A 17861-nucleotide genomic window follows, 5' to 3' on the forward strand; every position below is an offset into this window, starting at 1 on the left:
ACCCGTCAGGTGTAAGGAGCAGTAAACACACACTCCGTGCAGAGCCGTGCCGCTCCGAGGCTGGAGCAGCAATAGCTAGATGCTAACCGCTTAGCTAGCTAGCTTTTTCACTGTTCAGAGATCAGTATTTTCTAAATTTAGCACTTTTAATACTGCTGGAGCAGTATTATTAGAGTTAGATGCTAATCGCTAAGCGTTCACCGTTCAGAGGTGAGTTATCGGCCTGTAAGTCTGTGCTGCTTTGCCTGGCTAGCATTAGCTAGATGCTAAGCGCTAACTCTCTCAGAGGTGAGTTTTATCAGCCTGTAATCTGCTTGTTTACCGTGTTAAAACAAGCTACGGGGGACGAATCGCTAGCTAATATCTCACTGTCTTACCAGAACACGCAGGATTACTCAGTGTAACGCTGTCGTTTAAGTTTGGGTTAACTTTACTAGTTTAGGTGACTAGCTAGCGTGCTAGCGGATAGCTATGCTAACGCTGGTGCAGCAAGCCTTAGTGGACATCTGGAAATCTAAGCTTACTGTAAATAAACTGAAGCACGTTACTCACCCAAATAAACAGTTTTCAGGAGAGGAATCTGTGTAGATTAATATCCAGCACTCGTTTGACTTTGAAATAGCTAGATTGAGACACTCCACCGGCAAGCGACCACCCCCGGTGGGGGAAGGGAAACATGGCGCCACCCCTGTTCACTTTGATATAGGCACCCTTTCTAGTGTCACTTAACGCGCCTTATAATGCGATGCGCCCTATGTATGGAAAAATAGCAGAAAATAGGCGTTCTTTGATAGTGCGTCTTATAATACGGTGCGCCTTATAGTCCGAAAAATACGGTAATTGATTATGAATACATGAAGTAAATGTTGATTGTCCCTCACAAGGATTAAAGTAAAATAAATTATACTGGACATATACATATATAAAATGTCTCTAGAAGATATATAATAGGAAATGAAAACAGTGTGAATTTTTATTTTGCTTAAAACAGCAAGAAAGTACTACCCTGAATGTGATAATTAGGGGTGAGTGATATGGCTCCATATTTCAGGGTAATATAGTTCATGATGTTCAAAAATATTGGCAACATTATTTCTTACGATATTTATGGCATACTGCCTAATTAAAACAGATTAATGTCATTTCTGGAGCTGTGATTGTATGCAGATAAATTATCCCATAAATGGTCCTACACCTGAATAAAAAAAGTAATATTATCTAATTTCTAGAACATAAAAACAGGAAGGGGTAGGTCGAGACTCTTCATCAAGCATATACATTTAATACAGGCTTTTTCTGCTTCCGGTCACTGAAATTATTGTATTGAAAAACTAAATATTTGATTATAAAAGGTGAGGGGTAGAGATATACTGCAAGTCAGAAAATTACAAAGATATTTATAAGATAAAATGAGATACACTTTGTTAGAGCAGTATGACATATTTACAGCTAGTGCTGGACGATATGGCCAAAATTTATATCACGATACATTCCTTAATTTCGGTCGATACAATATAATTTCGATATCGATATAAATATTTGGAAGGCCTCAGAAAAACTGTTAGGAATCCCTGCAATGGAAATCTGTACCTATTACTGTCTTTAAAGCCTCCTCTCATAAAAAACTGTATAATACTTTAGAAATTAAAAAATGGTCAGAATGAATTAATGCTCACCTTTATTTGCATGTAGCAATATAAAAACATGACTCTCTGTCAAACACAAACCAATAACCTATTTACATTTTACCAATATAAATAACTTTACATTACAACAGAGGCAGAGCTTCTTATCCTTTTGTAAACATATTTAACAGATCAAAACAAAAGTGCCTCATCCAGGATAAAGAATGCAGAAAGCCTTCATTTATATAAAAGGAACACGATATCACCGTCAAATAAACAAACCTATATCAACTAGAAATAACTTAGATACAACATAAACTACATAAGTGCTTCAGCCAGAATAAGGAAGATATTGTGTGTAGTGAAACTGCTTGAGGTGGTGGAACAGATTAGATGCATTACCGTTGCTAGTCAACTCCACTTTCCGGCACAATTGGGAGCAAGCTGAAGTTTATCAGACCTTTGAAAGCCGAACCACTGAATTAGACCTGCCTCCCTCAACTATCTCTCCTGTTTAATCACTTGTGGAAGCATCAGGTGTGCTCATTCTGCATCTAAAATCTAAAATTCTGCATCAGGGCCGAGCCTAATCGAGGAACTCGGTTCGGCCGCACTGCGCTCCGCTCGGCTTCATAGCGGGAGGTTCTAGGTGTGGACCGGAGCGCAGCCGAGCTTCAAGTTTTAGTAGTATGGATTATAGTGTAAAGTGTGATACTACTAAAATAGTAGTATAACACTGTATTCAGTGCTCAGGACAGCAGCAGTGTTTCTGCTACATACATTTTGCAGCTGCAGCCTGCTGACAGTCAAGATACAACTACATATTAAAATGTCTGTGAATTTATAATGGGATAAAAGTACTGAAGCCTTTATTGTAGTATGAAGGTGTCCCAGTATTTTTCTCCATATAGTGTAACTAATGTAGGTAATTCTTTTTGGTTAATTGACCTGCTTTTATTTTAATACACAATTTTTTTTTCTTTGTTTTTCCAGAATAAACAACCAGGATATTTAATAAAGAGCAGTGTTAAACTGCTGAAAGAGGTGAAGCACAAGCCATCCAGAAGAATCTCCTGAAAACGCAGAAATTGTTTGCTACATTTCACAGACAGATGGACCCAAGTCCCGACATGGAGAAACATCAGCACTCTGTCAAGAGTTTTACTAAACAGAGTGATCTCAAAAAACACCAGCGCATTCACACAGGAGAGAAACCGTATCACTGCTCAGACTGTGGGAAGAGCTTTAATCAACAGAGTAATCTCAAAAGTCACCAGCGCATTCACACAGGAGAGAAACCGTATCACTGCTCAGACTGTGGGAAGAGTTTTACTGAACAGAGTAAACTCAAAAATCACCAGCGCATTCACACAGGAGAGAAACCGTATCACTGTTCAGACTGTGGAAAGAGTTTTACTAAACAGAATAATCTCAAACTGCATCAGCGCATTCACACAGGAGAGAAACCGTATCACTGCTCAGACTGTGGAAAGAGTTTTACTAAACAGAGTAATCTCAAACTGCATCAGCGCATTCACACAGGAGAGAAACCGTATTACTGTTTCGACTGTGGGAAGAGTTTTACTGAACAGAGTAAACTCAAAAATCACCAGCGCATTCACACAGGAGAGAAACCGTATCACTGCTCAGACTGTGGGAAGAGTTTTACTCAACAGAGTAATCTCAAACTGCATCAGCGCATTCACACAGGAGAGAAACCGTATCACTGTTTCGACTGTGGGAAGAGTTTTACTCAACAGAGTAATCTCAAAATACACCAGCGCATTCACACAGGAGAGAAACCATATCACTGTTCAGACTGTGGGAAGAGTTTTACTTTACAGAGTGAACTTATATTACATCAGTGCATTCACAAAAGATAGAAAAGTATCCCAAATCTGTTCCTCTGCCATAAAAAATGCAAACCTTAAATCTTTCAGACAGCCAAAAACACCTCATCATGCACAAAATCTTCACTCTGTTACAAGAACTTCATTTAAAAATGGCTTTTTACAGGTTCAGAAAAATGAATCTTATCCAGAGATGATGTTTACTGAATTTCATGCTGTGTTTTTATGTTTGTTTGTATACCTACATTAGTTAATGCCTGCAGAGCTCTTCAACACTTAGTGTTGTGTTTTAAGAAGTTTTTACACACAGAATCATAAATGGTACCACTAACAGCATAAACTAGGAACATACATTTTTACAATTTTTTTCAGTGATATGCTGAATAAATAGTAAAGCGATGATGCTAGCTCAGAGTAAAATCGTATATTAAATCTCATCATTAGCTTTAGAACTAATAATAAACAAAAGTGAGGATTTTATCATTCTGGGACATTTTTAGGTTTAAAAATTGAATATCCTTTGCCATAAGTAGGAAATGATCATTTGGTCAACTTATGTCATTTACAGCCTTAACACATTCTCAATTGTTTACATATAAAAACTTTCTTTATTTTTTCCTCCACTCCACGTTTGTAGTTTGTAGTTGGAGCGAGGGCACTGCCAGTGTTTGCTCCAGATGTTAGATTAGCATTACTTAGTCTTTTAAAATTTAGATGTCGTAGTTTAAAGGAGTAGAGTATTCTTAGGAGTAGAGAATATTCTTAGCTTGCAATAAAAGGCCAACAAAATCCTTTTCAGAGTTAAAAAAAAAAAAAAAAAAACGGTCTAGCTGTAGTTTCCATACTGAAAGCAACACTCAGCAGGCTGTGCAGCAGGATCTGCAGGATCCTTGATTCCCTCTACTGCACATGTGTCAAACACAAGGCCCGCGGGCCAAATGTGGCCACATCCAAGCGAGAGCTTGTAAGAACTTAGTGTCTATAATAAATAGGTCAGAAGCGTTCTTTGACCAAAAACTACATTTCCCACAATGCTTGTCAATTGTATTACCCGCGAAGTTACGGCTTACTGCCACTACACGGCAGTGTAGTCATTGATGTGGAAACCCTGCCGGAGGGAAGGCGTAACTTCGCGGGTGGAATTGAGACATACAAACGTTTATCCCATAATGTCCAGAAAAAGAGAAGCTGATGCAGACGGACGGCTGTGCTTCAAGGCGAAAGACCGGTATGCCTTTTGTGTTACGAAGAGTGTTACTGACCAAAATAAACGCTTGTTAGAAGAGATATAAGTTCTGTGTAAATATTTATAAGACAATAGCTGACAAAATCTGTTTTAATGACGTTAATAAACATCACTGTGACAGCGCTAGTCGCAGTTTCACCTCAGCAAAGGAGGAGCACGTGAATCACTTATCTAACCAGCCTTTACTGATTTCTGACCCCAATAACCATTTCAATAACCTCCAATAGCCTTTAATAGTCTTCAGTAGCCTTCAACAGTCTAACCTTGCAGCCGTGGTGTGTTCACTAAACTCCGTAGTTATAAACATCCTGAGGTTAGCAGCGCGCTAACTGACCTGTTTATAATGTAATCCGAGCAGTGACTCCGTGACGGCTGCTCTAAACTGCTGCTATTAGCTACTTGGGCTGAAAGATGAACTGTAGAGAGCTGTATTATTCGGTTAGTGGTGTTAAAATCCTTATTTTCTACACAGAAGAACTTTAAAAACTGTAAAAACGCTCCAGACTGCCTCAGCTGAGCTCTGTAGCCCCTGGCTGGGCTGTAGCTCTGACTGAGTAAAGACTGCGGGCTTGTGCTGCTGCTGCAGCTCCGACTAGTGGTTGGATGAGGAACTGCTAAATCTGAGGAAATGCTAAATCTATCACATGTTCTTAACAGCTCACAATTTTTAATTTTATATTTATTAAGCCTTATTTCAGTATCAAACGTTTTGATCAAAGTTAATATAACTTGTATTTTATGTCATTTCTATTCACTTGAATAGTTTGGTTCTTGATTGATGGAGTTTTTGGATTTCATAACATGACAAATTAAAAGGATTTATGTTAATAGAGCAACCAGCAAACATTTTTTCCATGCAACTGTAATATTTGATTGAATAAATAGTATATTGAGAGTTATTTAACATTAAGGAGTAATTACATTCATTTTATATTACATTTGGTTACATTTTATTACATTTATAAGTTCCATCTGGCCCTCAGTGGACAGCCAATATGCCAATGTGGCCCTCGGCTAAAATGAGTTTGACACCCCTGCTCTACTGGTTTTCTCATTGGTCTATGGTTCAGTCAGTCTGATTAAAAATCTGCAAGTTAATCTACAGGGATATTTGGTTGTGTTGTGTTGCTAAAGTTATATACTCTGTTATCTTTTCCTTATTTGGTATCGTTTTGCTAAAGGTTTTTTTTTTATATCTCTAAAGGTACTAAAAATATCTAATCCATTTACTTTATTGATTGTTTTATCCAGTACCAGCTATTATCGTTGTTTTACATCACCTTATGTATTTACTCATATTCATATCTATGTGATTCAATAAAAGGCTTTTATATTGCAAGATCTGCAATCTTATCTATTCTTTCAACTTAAGCATTTAGCCAAAAGCTTTTGTACACAGCCAAACATACATTCAAGCAACCACTATATACAGTGCCTTGCAAAAGTATTCGGCCCCCCCTTGAACTTTTCAAACTTTTGCCACATTTTGGGCTTCAAACATAAATATATGATTTTTTTTGTTTGTTTTTTGTGAAGAATTAACAAGTGTGTAAGAATACGGAGGAGTTTTGCCTTACTATGTTCATTGTTCATTGATTAAAGGGTTAATCTGTGTGTAACTAAATCAGCATTTCACTTAATCAGTATGTTATTCAAGCATTTAGCACGATTCATGATGATTCACATTGTGACTTAGAATGTATGTATATTGTGTCCTTGTGCTCAAAGCAAGGCCGTTTTTCTTGCAACTTAGCATGATTGATTTTTTCCAGCGGAACCATGAGTTTCTGTACATGTAATCTATAGTCTGATAAGGTTGGGGTGACCGAGTTCTCGGCTGACGTATTGGATGAATAACTGCTTATCAGTATCAGGATCCGGGGGGTGTGAGGAGCCTCCTCACACACTATTAGACTGAGGCCAGGCGAATGCCTGTTTTTATTAGACTCTGTCTAGGAAGAAGAGTAGAGTTGGGCGGGAGAGCTTCTCCCGAGAGGGACTACAGAGCCACAGGTCCTGGTCACACAGCCGAGAACTCTGGAAACCCCAACTTTTCTCACCTTTGGGTTTTCCTCTTATTTTCACCTTTTTATTTCAATTCAATTTTTCAATAATCTTTTTACTAAATTTTTGATGTATCCAAAAAAACTGTTTTGCTCAGAAGATTCTTTGAATAAAATCTGACGGAACTACAATTTTGGACTGGATCTCCTTTTCTTCTTTATGACGTATCATGCCAAATACATCATAATTCGAACAGTAGATCAATAATCTTTCAATCGTGAAGTGGAACGAAATTTATTGGATACACATTATGTTGAGATACTCAGTATTTTGAGAACATTGGTATTTAAACTGTGTGAAACTGACACCAATCAATCCATAACTCCTGCTATTTACTTACATAGAAGTGTTTTTTTTCTCAGTAGCTCAGTCGCTGTGAAGTGTGGAGGATAGTTTTGCAATATATTGATTATCGCTGAATCACAGTTTTGAGATATCACCGTTATCATTAATTTACCACTTTACTGAAATATGCTGAAAAAAACTTGAAAGTGGGCCTTGAAAGTGCTTGAATTTTACATGGTAAAAGGTGTTTGAACCCTGTGTTTAAAAACCCCAGCAGCACTGCTGCACCTGATCTACATGTACCAACACAACACACACAAACACGTCACCACATTAGTGTCAATGCAGTTTTAAGAAATATTTATCACAAAAATAAAGCTCTCTGGCGCTGGGAATTAAATATACAGGGTAAAATTTAGGCTAATCGGATATGCAGGTGAAAAAATAAACTGTGAAAAAATATGTGTGTGAATATGTGTATGTTTATACCTACAAATCTCAAATGTAAATTGACATAATATGGACCATTAAATGACGGTAACAACCTGACCGTTTGACACTTAGCTAATCTGCATACCAGTAGGAGAGAGCAGAGATAGACTGGCTGTGTATGAAACGGTAGGCAGCTACCACAATCCCTCATGCCTGAGCTGTTCATATGTTAACACCCACTAAATGATTAACCCTTTACAAGTATTAATATGAACTTTAGGAAAAATAATATAAACAGAATTGCCCTTTTTTCTATTGTGAGTTAAATGAAGTCACTGCTGCCTATTCTAATAAGCTAACCGTATGACTAGCTTGACGAGCTCTGGGGACATTTTTACATGGGATGTGTCTGAAAGATCTGTGGAAAAAAAGACATTACTTAAAATAATAAAAAGTATTATTACAAACGTTACAAAAGGACTTTCTGAGCTGAAAACAAAAAAAAAAGAAAATATGTTTTATAAAATTTATTGAGATATCATATATATCCTATACCCAGTTTATAGACACATTTGGGACATACCGGGGTTGGACAATGAAACTGAAACACCTGTCTACAGTCACTCAGTTTTGGATCTTAGTTTGCATAAAAATAAATTTATGCCAGTTTTTACCCTGAGCTCTGGCTTGCTCCAATTTTTTTCCTCCTTTTTTCCTCTCTGTATCACAAACTCTTCTAGTTCCTCCCTTTACCCAAGTTTGATTTTAGGAAGTCTTTATAGCCACAGGGTCAAAATGAGACGCATAAACACTACAGAGCAGGGGTCTCACCATGGGCACAGATGATTATAGTGACCTCATCCGAAATCTACCATCTACAAGCATAAACGTTGGGGTTTTAATTTAATTAACTGTACGTTTGTGGAATTCTGTGTTCCACAATGCCCTCGTTTTTAAACTAGGAAGCGTTCAGTTCAGAGGTTACATTGTTCGGAGCTCCGTGTTCCAGTTCCAATTTAACGCACCTTCTCAAGTCCGGGGTTCTAAGGATCTGGTAACTGCCTGTAGACTACAGACACAGGCAGTTACCAGCTCCTTATGGTACGTGTCCACTGGCACTTTTTTTCAACGCTGGATCTCCTTGCTCGTTTTTGAATTAAAATGAAGCAACAGAAGTAGACAGTCATAAGTTTAATATTTTTATTTTTTTTAACCAACCTCACTGTAACCTATAGCTCTATAAATCCATATTCTGCCGCTTTCAGCTTCTCTTCTGTGGTTGAAAGGCGCCTGTTCTGTGTGTGTGTGTGTAAGAGGCTTGTGTGTGTGTGAAGACGCAGCCTGCTCTTCCCTCATTGGCTGGACGCAGCCTTCTTTTCCCTGATTGGCTGGACTGGACACAGTGCGGTGGCCGGATTTATTTGAATAAAGTTGAGCCAGAGGGCGGAGCTGCGTTAAACGCAACGCAACCCGGCATGCACCGAGGCATGCAGCGGCTCTCTCCATTGATTTTATGTATGATGTTATTATGATGTTATTTTAGTAAGCAGTCGCTGTTAACTGAAATTATAAGATGTAAAATGTTAACATTGTCTTCCTGGTCTTGCCTAGGCTGTAGCAATGAAGAAACAAAAAACAATGACAGCGTTTTTTCAAAAACCAAACAATGTGATATGGAATAGTAGGATGTCAGTGATTTGGCATCATGGTGTAAGAATGCGCGCAGATGGCACTGGGGACATATTGACATACCAGACCAATAACAGTTTCAGTATGGCTAGTGTTGATCAGAAAAGTGATTATTCTAAAGTTTATTGCAGCATATATATATATATATATAATTTTACAGCTTGGTCCCCCCCAGTTCAAAATGTCCATCTGCGCCCCTGGGTCTCACACTCGCGGCCCGCGGGCCAATTGCGAGACGTGTTGTTACAAACAGCAGAGATGTAGTAATGATTCAGGACGCTGTGACACATTACAAATACGTGCTTTCATGCTGAAATACTTTATATTATGCTCTTTAACAAAGACAGACATGTGGTATGGCATATTAATGAGTGCATAAATTAATTATATATATAAATTAATTATATAATTTCTATTATTATTAGAAAAATAACGAAAATTAACCCAAAATGTTGACAAAAATATAATCTAACGAATTTCAAAACATAGAAACGAAAAAACGTTAAAATGGTATTAATACAACAGTTTAACACCTGGATCAAACAGTTATAAGGATTTATATTTATGCTTAGTACACAGACTAAGCTTAATAGAGCAGACACAGGCATTCTGCTGTCCAGAATTTTAACAGATGCTTATTCTTACTCAATAGCTGGAGTTTTTGAAATGAAAAATTAAAAGAGAAAAGAACTTTGAACTGGACATAACTTTATTTATGTCATTTATGTCACATTTCACTTTGCTATTATGTATCTGAAAGCCACTTTTATTTTTTTTTTTTTCATATCTAAAAAATAAAGCATCACCCTGTCATCTGGTGCTGCATGTCAAGTATATAAACCTTAAAAAACATTTGAAATACACAGCAATATAAAGCTATATGTTAGCTAAATGTATATATTAATTAATTGACTAAAATCTCTCCTGCGCTTTAAAATGCTGCAGTCACGCAGAACGAGCTTGAAAGCTTGCATGGCACTGCGATTAAAAAAAACTTTTAATAAATAAAGTCCTATAAAGTGTAGCAAATGTATGGTATTTAATTCGAATATTTACTCATATTCAATCAAGAGAAATCAGGCAAAATGCGCCGCTCTCTCTCTCTCGCATCGCCGAGCTGAATTCAGCACGAGGCTTCAAATAATATAACAACTCAGTTTAGTTAAATTAATTAAGATGAGTGAGGACCTGTAAAGTTAATCAAATATTGTCAAATATAAAGGATAGGTTGAGGTTTTGGTGAGCTGTTTCAATTATTTGAAACCGAAACTAACTGAAACTGATATTATTCTGCGCACTATTAGAAAGCCTTTGATTTTGTTTTAAATTAATTTTTATTTTATATTAATTATTTTTTAATTCATTTTAAATATTTTATTATTTTTATTGATCAAATAATTTTTTTCATAAGATATATATTTTTTATTTTTGATGTATTAACTTTTATGATCTTTTTAAAGTTTTTTATTTTTCCTTTTTTATCTTTATATTTTTTCCGTCTATAGTAAATGTCAGTTTTTATTTCTAATTTTATTTATAATATTTTTAATCCCTTTTAAACTGTAAATGCTCAGCGGCACAGTAAATGAGGGTCCTCCTCCAGTGTAAATAACCGATTGCTTGATTAATGTTCAATGTTGCAAACCCAGTTTTTACATAAACAATAAACAGAATAAAGAATAAAATAACATTGCTGATGTATCTTCAACAGCACATCGCATCCTATTCACTTCAATGGAGAGAGACACTGCATACCAGCTGGGTTGGGTTGCGTTGCGTTGAACGCAACCCCGCATTCTTTATTCAAATGAATCAAGCCGCCGCGCTGCTTTCAGCCAATCAGGGACTTCACACACACACACACACACACACACACACACACACACACACACACACACACACACACACACACACACACACACACATATTCGAGCCTTACACACACAAACAGCAAAATATGGATTTATATAGAGCACAGTAAAGTTCATTTAATCATTAAAAGTTTAAAATTGACTACACCTGTAGCCTTATTTGGATTCAAGATACGCCCACACGGCGAGACGAGAGATCTGGTGTTCTGTCGACTTGTGCTACCCTGACAAACCGTGCTACCCTTTTGTGTATATTTAAAGGTAAAAGCACAAAAGTAGCACAATATTAGAGCATGTTTCCAGCAGAAGTTCATGTACTATGTTTGGATAGTCTAAACCACCGTATCAGGGTAAAGTTATGGTAGTAAGAGTTTATTATAATCTTTTTTTTTATTTTAAGATCATATTTTATTATTATTATTATTATTATTATTATTATTATTATTATTATTATTATTATTATTATTATTATTATTAATTGCCATTACACTTTGACAATGTAATGACAGTCCAGGTTATTAAATGAACAAAAATATTAGAAAAACAGAATTATTATAGTACACTTGAAATAATAATACAAATGTAGGTTAGCACATGCGCAGTGTCTTTAGAAAGCGCGTATCGATGGGTAGCATCACTCGACAGAACACCTGGCATGGCAGAATGTGTTGAATAAAATACGTGTTCTTGTCCTGTGCGGCCCAGCCTCACCCAGTCTCTACCTACAGCGGCCCCCAGATAGAATAAGATTGAGACCACTGCTATAGAGCCAGAGAACCAGCTTAAGTTCCAGACCTGAAGATTCAGACCAGTAGTTCCAATGAACTTAATACACATAAACAGTCCACAAATACAGCTACAAACTACAAAAGCATACAATAGACCCAACAATAAATGCTTAATGTTCCTACAAGTACAGGCGTTTAACAAATATCACTCATTTGTATCTCTACAGGACGCCAGAGCAGCCAAAACATTAAGTACACACAAAAATCACCAGTCACACGGCATATTACTTAGTTTCACATTGAAGGGCAGCCTTTAAAAAGGCTTTTTAATATAATATGACACAATATCTGTCTTATTTCCATGATAGTTAGCTAAATATTTAATTAATCCAGCATGCGCTCTCCGTTTTACTACTAATCAATGCACGTAGCCTGACCCCTTCATCCGAGCGCAGAGAAGGGGCTAGGCAGCCATGGCCCCGCCCCTGGAGTGAAAAGCATGAGTCTTATTGGTTAGATTGTCCTAAGACTTTTCTAATAGACTCATTACTACACCCTTCTCAAAATCAGGAGAAGGGTCCGCGGACACGTGAGCAGAAGACATTTTAAAGAGCTTTGATTGGTCAGTACCGCTGTCAATCATACAGTCCTATAGCAACGAAAAACACAGGCTAATGCTTTGAATTAGTTGCTGTTTTTTTCGTTAATCTATAAAATAAATGCTTACACTTGCAATAATTATATACATCCTGATAAAAAAATAAGTAATTATTTACATGCACATTTGGTCAGCCCCTTACTGGACACCTTACTGCACACCACTGATATGTATATTGAACATGAATTATTGTCCAGCCTTAAGTATTATGTACATAATATGTACATAATACTTAAGGCTGGACAATAATTCAATAATTTAAAATCACTGATTGTCTCCAATAATGTTTTTGTAATTTTTAAACAAATATATTTTTATTAAATATTGGCCTGGAGTTCTAAGACAGCAATGGTCCTCCAACTAAAAATATTCTTAAGAGGCATTTAGTATTTACAGCATCTGTTACCGACTGACGTTCATTACAGAGAGCTGCGTCAGTTCAGTGCATTAATTTGAGAAGAAAAGACAGAACCCAATAGGCATATGTATAGCCATACACCTTATATAAGGTATATACACCTTATATAAAGTTCTTAATACCAATACAGAAATGAAGAAATGTATTGTGTGTAAAGGATGATTTACACTTCTTACATAGGTATAGGCTTCATAAATGTATTTAAAGTAAAAAAAAAAAAGTATTTATTGATTTTAATAGTTCCTAGAATTTTTTTTTGTTACAGATGTACTGAGCCATGAGACTGCAAAAATGTATATAAAAAAACTGTATGCTAGAACTGCATAATTTTTAATTTCTGCCTTTTTGTTCAGCACAAACTAAAACTGGCCTAATGAAAATACTACAATTGTAATTTTAAACTAGCAAAATTACACTGAGTAATAATGAGTAATTTATTATTCCACAAATTTTCTGTTGTGTTTATGTTTTAGTTGAGTGCAACTCAAATAAAAACAACGAAAGATGGGTCTGTGCCGGTGAAGGAGATCTCATTGGAGTGTGCAGACGAACAGTATGATGTCACTCTGTGGAGGGAGTCGGCCACAGAGAGAATCCGACTGGGTCAACAAATTATCCTCACGCACCTTAAGATGAAGGTGCAGGAGGGTAAATTTAACTCAACTTCCCAAACTACAGTCAAGGTAATTTTTTATATTATTATTGTTGTTCTTGTCATTATTATTAACTATATATACATATACAAACACAGACATGTACTGTGTTTCTGTTGTGTAGAAGGGCACATTATTATTATTATTATTATTACTATTATTTGCGGGTAGCACCTTTCGCATAGAAGCATTGTAAGTGTAAAAGAGCCTGAGTTAAAGTTAATTCAGTTTCAGAATTTCAATTAAACCATGTTAAATAAAAGTTTATTTTTTTACAAGGGCCTCGGAGCGGGTATGATATTGGGGGGGTGGGGGGGGGGGTTGGGGCACATTTGCTTATATATAATTTAATAATTTATGCACTTTTTAATATGCCATACCATATGTCTGTCTCTTTTAAAGAGCATAATATTAAGTATTTAAGCATGAAAGCAGGTATTTGTAATGTGTCACAGCGTCCTGAATCATTACTACATCTCTGCTGTTTGTAACAAATCAAACCACATTTACATATTTAGTGAGTGACTCCTTAGAGCAGTGGAAACATGGGCCGGTTCTTAAAAGGTTCCCTGGAACCGGCTCCGGCACCAGCACTATTTTGGTGGAAAAGAGGTATAAGAAGAGACGGCTCTTTCGGCTTCCAAGTAGCTCCTTATATTTTTTGGTTGCTTAATTCAATTTATTACCAAATTATGTGTACAATGAATTAATAGAGTTGAAACATACATTATATAAAATATATATTATTTATATGGCTTTATTTTTATAAAAATAAATAATGAAATACAAAAAACAAAGTCATCTCAAGTAAACAAACAGGTCCAATGTAAATGTGTATATTAATTTCAAATGTGCAACTCTATACAGTGAAATAAACAGCGCTGAACACCATCAACAAAGTGTCACTCAACAAAATAAAAAATAATTGTGCAAATAAAAAAAAAACTAAATACTTGATTTGATATCTTCTTACTGGAGTTTATTCCCCTTTTGAAATCCTTTAGAGATTGCTAATAATAAGAAATGCCTAAAAACTGTAAGAGTTTATGAGGAGCTTTCACTGTTGCCTCTTGTTAGTATTTCACTATTTCTAGCATTAGTTTTCTTCCTTAATGTATATTTTTATGCTGTCTTCTACTGTGGTTTATATGTATCATCATAAAACTTTAATCTATACATTTATATTTATATGTATATATAGTCTCACTCTCTGGAGTCAGCGCATGTCGTTTATTTCAAAGAGCCGGCTAAGAGTCTGACCCATCACTACTAATAACTACAGTGCCGTAGTTTAACACTTTATTGTTGTGCTGTTGTACCAGAAAAGAATGTAGACTGTTAAAACTTACTCCTATCACCATGTTCTGTGTTACAGGAACCAGAGTCACTGAAGATCACAGTGGAGATGGAGATCATGGGAATCTCCACAAAAGGCGATGAGACTGTTCTCCTCAGTGACACCATGGAGGAGTTCAGTGTTCCCGCCACTGTGTGGAGTGGTGTAACTGTTGTGAGGGAAGGGGAGGTCATATTAAACATTGAAAGGCCACTTTTTAATGAATCAGAATGTGGTAATTTGACAAGTTTTTGTGTTGTGTTTGTAATATTTCTTAGCATGTTCTGTTAGGGTTTTTTGGGTGGGCGGGAGGGCATGTGTTTGTGTTTTTGATTGTTTATGTGTGTGTTGTGTTTAAACTAATTCAAAATAAAATGTGTTTAATTGTTTTTATACCTGTCTTTTGAATTTAAACACATTCATTTAAGCTTACTATCCTTTCCTGCTAAAACAAATATTCTATGGTTTTTATATTTTTCTGCTGGTTTTGTGGTGTTTTGCAGTGTTTTTCTAAAAGTTTTTATCAGCCCTTTTAAACCCTTTGAAAGTATTTTTTTCAAAATGGGCATTTTTCAGAAAGACATGTGCTTGTGGTTTATGATCATAACAGTTTCTGCTTTTAAGAGTTTACACTGCTGGACTGAAGCTATACTAAACCATAAAGAGGCATATCTGTGCTGCACCACCATTTATTCAAAAGTATTTGGATATTAGCATTTAACCAAAAGTTTTAGAACACAGCTCAATCAGCCAAAAGTATTGGCATTCCACCATTTGTGCATTATATTTATTGTTTTATTTTGTTCTTTTTTTGTATATTAAAAAAAAAGTTATTGCTGGAAATGAATCAATCTGCTGTTAACTTCAGGAAGCTTCGGTTGATTCATCACTTCAGAACAACCTCAATGTACAATGTACAAAAGTTATAAGTCACTCAGATTTAGGAGACTCGGTTAGTCTTATTTAGAAAATGTTGACCATACATTTATTATGATATAAAATTGTAAAATGTGAAGTTTTAAAAACAGTTAGGTTTAGTTATTCTTGTGATTCGACTCCTACTGATTCATTGAACAGAATAAAGTGAAGCTTGTGCAACTGGAAAGTCATTCAGCTCTTTCTGAGGTAAGATGTGGTGGATATGGTGGTGATAAATTACGATATTATAAAGTCACTTTTCATATTGTATGGGAATAAGTAATGTTATATGTGATGTATGATAATATGGAATATGTTTATTTGTATATCATGTATTTATGGTGATACGTTTTTTATTATTATACGTTTATTCGTTGATAATCTCAGAGGCTCACTTTGTGGCTGCTAGCTAGCTTTCTAGTTATAATTACCAAACATGAACGCTAGCCAACACCTAAACGCGGTTCTCTTTCAGAAAAAATACCTTAAATGTCTTTAATTGATACTCGGATGTACAAATTAAGATCATTCAAGTTTTCAAAGAGGTAAAACCTGCTTTCAGTGTCTAGCCATAATAAGAGAAAGTGAGCAGCTAGCCATAGCTCACTTTACCTCAGTCCTAGGCTGTATTCGAAATGGCATACTACTATACTGCATACTGCACTAGTATGTACTGCATACTACACACCGCCCAGTATGTAGTATTCAGTACTGCAACACTTTTGATTGTAGTACCCTACACGTTCCCGTGACACACCAGTCAGTGCTCTGAAGTGCTCAGAATTCCTCAGAGTGAGATGTAAACAGAAAGAACATGAAAAATGTCCTACCTTTTCATTATCAAGACTAATGAGATCTGCATACTGTCCAGAACTGCAATTGCTGCTTTAATTTTAGAGTTTAATGTAAGTTCAGTTAACCCAATTCTAACAACCATTTAGCAGCAGCCCCCACAACCCAAGTAAGTTCCAGTTATATTTAAATATGTTTTCCTATTTATTTTAGTAGATTACTATTTTCATCTATGTAATTACCAACAAGAAGAAAACATTTAAACAAACCCTCATTCATATTTACACAATCTCGGCAATAAAAGAAATGAGATTGTTGCATCACCGCAGAGATAATTATTAAAGCTTATAAACTGCAGTTTTAATCCATTTAAATGAGCTCTGTATGTAACTCCAGCATCAGTAGCAGTAATGCTAGTAAATCTACCGAATACAAAACATTAGTTTTAGAAAAATGGAAATATAGTGGTACGTTTTCTGTCCTATTTTAGTGAAATACTTTGTTCTACTTTGTAAAATTAAAGGAAAACTCCAGAGAAGTAGTTATACAGTGTTTTAAATGAGAGTTTTAGCTGTTTAGCTCCATTCAGCTCCATGCATTGAGGACTCCCTCGCGGGCTCCCTCTAGCGGTGATGGGGTATAATGTGATATAGCGGGGGAGGGGGCGGGGCTCTACATAACCCGGATGACGCTGAGCTTCCGGGGTCTGTAGCTGGAGCGGAGGAAGAGCGGGATCAGCTGAACTACAGAAGGTACGGAGAAGTTTCTCTCTCTCTCTCTCTCTCTCTCTCTCTCTCTCTCTCTCTCTCTCTCTCTCTCTCTCTCTTTTTCAACACGCTGTTCTACATTCACTCCTACACCCACATCAACACCACCTTCAGCACCTTCAGCATGTGCAGCATTTACACCACCAGCACTGGATCTTCTCCTAGCTCTGCTCAGCAGTCTGACTCTGACCCACAGACACAGGAGGGGGGTTTGAGTAGGGGGTCGCGGAGCTGGGGATGGGGGGGCTTTACAGATCATACACAGGATAACGGTACCTCACACTCCTGCCCCCCCTCCCCCACATCACTAATACACACCTGAGATAAATCAGTTCTGTGGAAATTCCTTTTTAAGTTTGTGTGATCAGTCTCTACACATTTCTTAGTTACACTAATTTAGTTTAGTTTAGTTTAGTTAATTTTCCTTTACTTAATCCGGTTCCACCACAACAGTTGCTGGTAAGTCATGTGACTCTCCCGTCAAAATAAAAGTCCACTTGTAAAATATTAAATGTAAGAATGAAAGATT

The 17861-nt window shown here is 36.4% G+C and overlaps 3 protein-coding genes across 8 annotated transcripts in view; all 3 read left to right on the forward strand.

Annotated features, from left to right (window-relative positions):
• LOC125801412 (zinc finger protein 239-like) overlaps nt 1-17861 on the forward strand; it is a 294118-nt gene that overhangs the window by 272573 nt on the left and 3684 nt on the right. The gene's annotated exons all lie outside the window — the stretch shown is intronic.
• The window catches only part of LOC111196651 (zinc finger protein 850-like), a 491117-nt gene that overhangs the window by 265996 nt on the left and 207260 nt on the right, over nt 1-17861 (forward strand). For 2 of the 6 annotated variants that reach the window (XM_049477324.1, XM_049477320.1), the window contains exon 1: nt 17064-17317. The exons of the other annotated variants lie outside the window; for them this stretch is intronic. The gene's annotated coding sequence lies outside the window, so the exon portion shown is untranslated. Of the gene's footprint in view, nt 1-17063; nt 17318-17861 lie in introns of those variants that run through there. 6 annotated transcript variants of the gene reach the window in all.
• The window catches only part of LOC125801483 (zinc finger protein 239-like), a 225484-nt gene continuing 210241 nt past the window's right edge, over nt 2619-17861 (forward strand). The window contains exon 1 of the mRNA XM_049478265.1: nt 2619-6536. Coding sequence (XP_049334222.1) covers nt 2738-3508 — 771 coding nt within the window. The 5' untranslated portion in view covers nt 2619-2737 and the 3' untranslated portion in view covers nt 3509-6536. The remainder of the gene's footprint in view (nt 6537-17861) is intronic.

This window comes from Astyanax mexicanus, chromosome 4, assembly GCF_023375975.1.
Source record: "Astyanax mexicanus isolate ESR-SI-001 chromosome 4, AstMex3_surface, whole genome shotgun sequence".
Lineage (NCBI taxonomy): Eukaryota > Metazoa > Chordata > Actinopteri > Characiformes > Acestrorhamphidae > Astyanax > Astyanax mexicanus.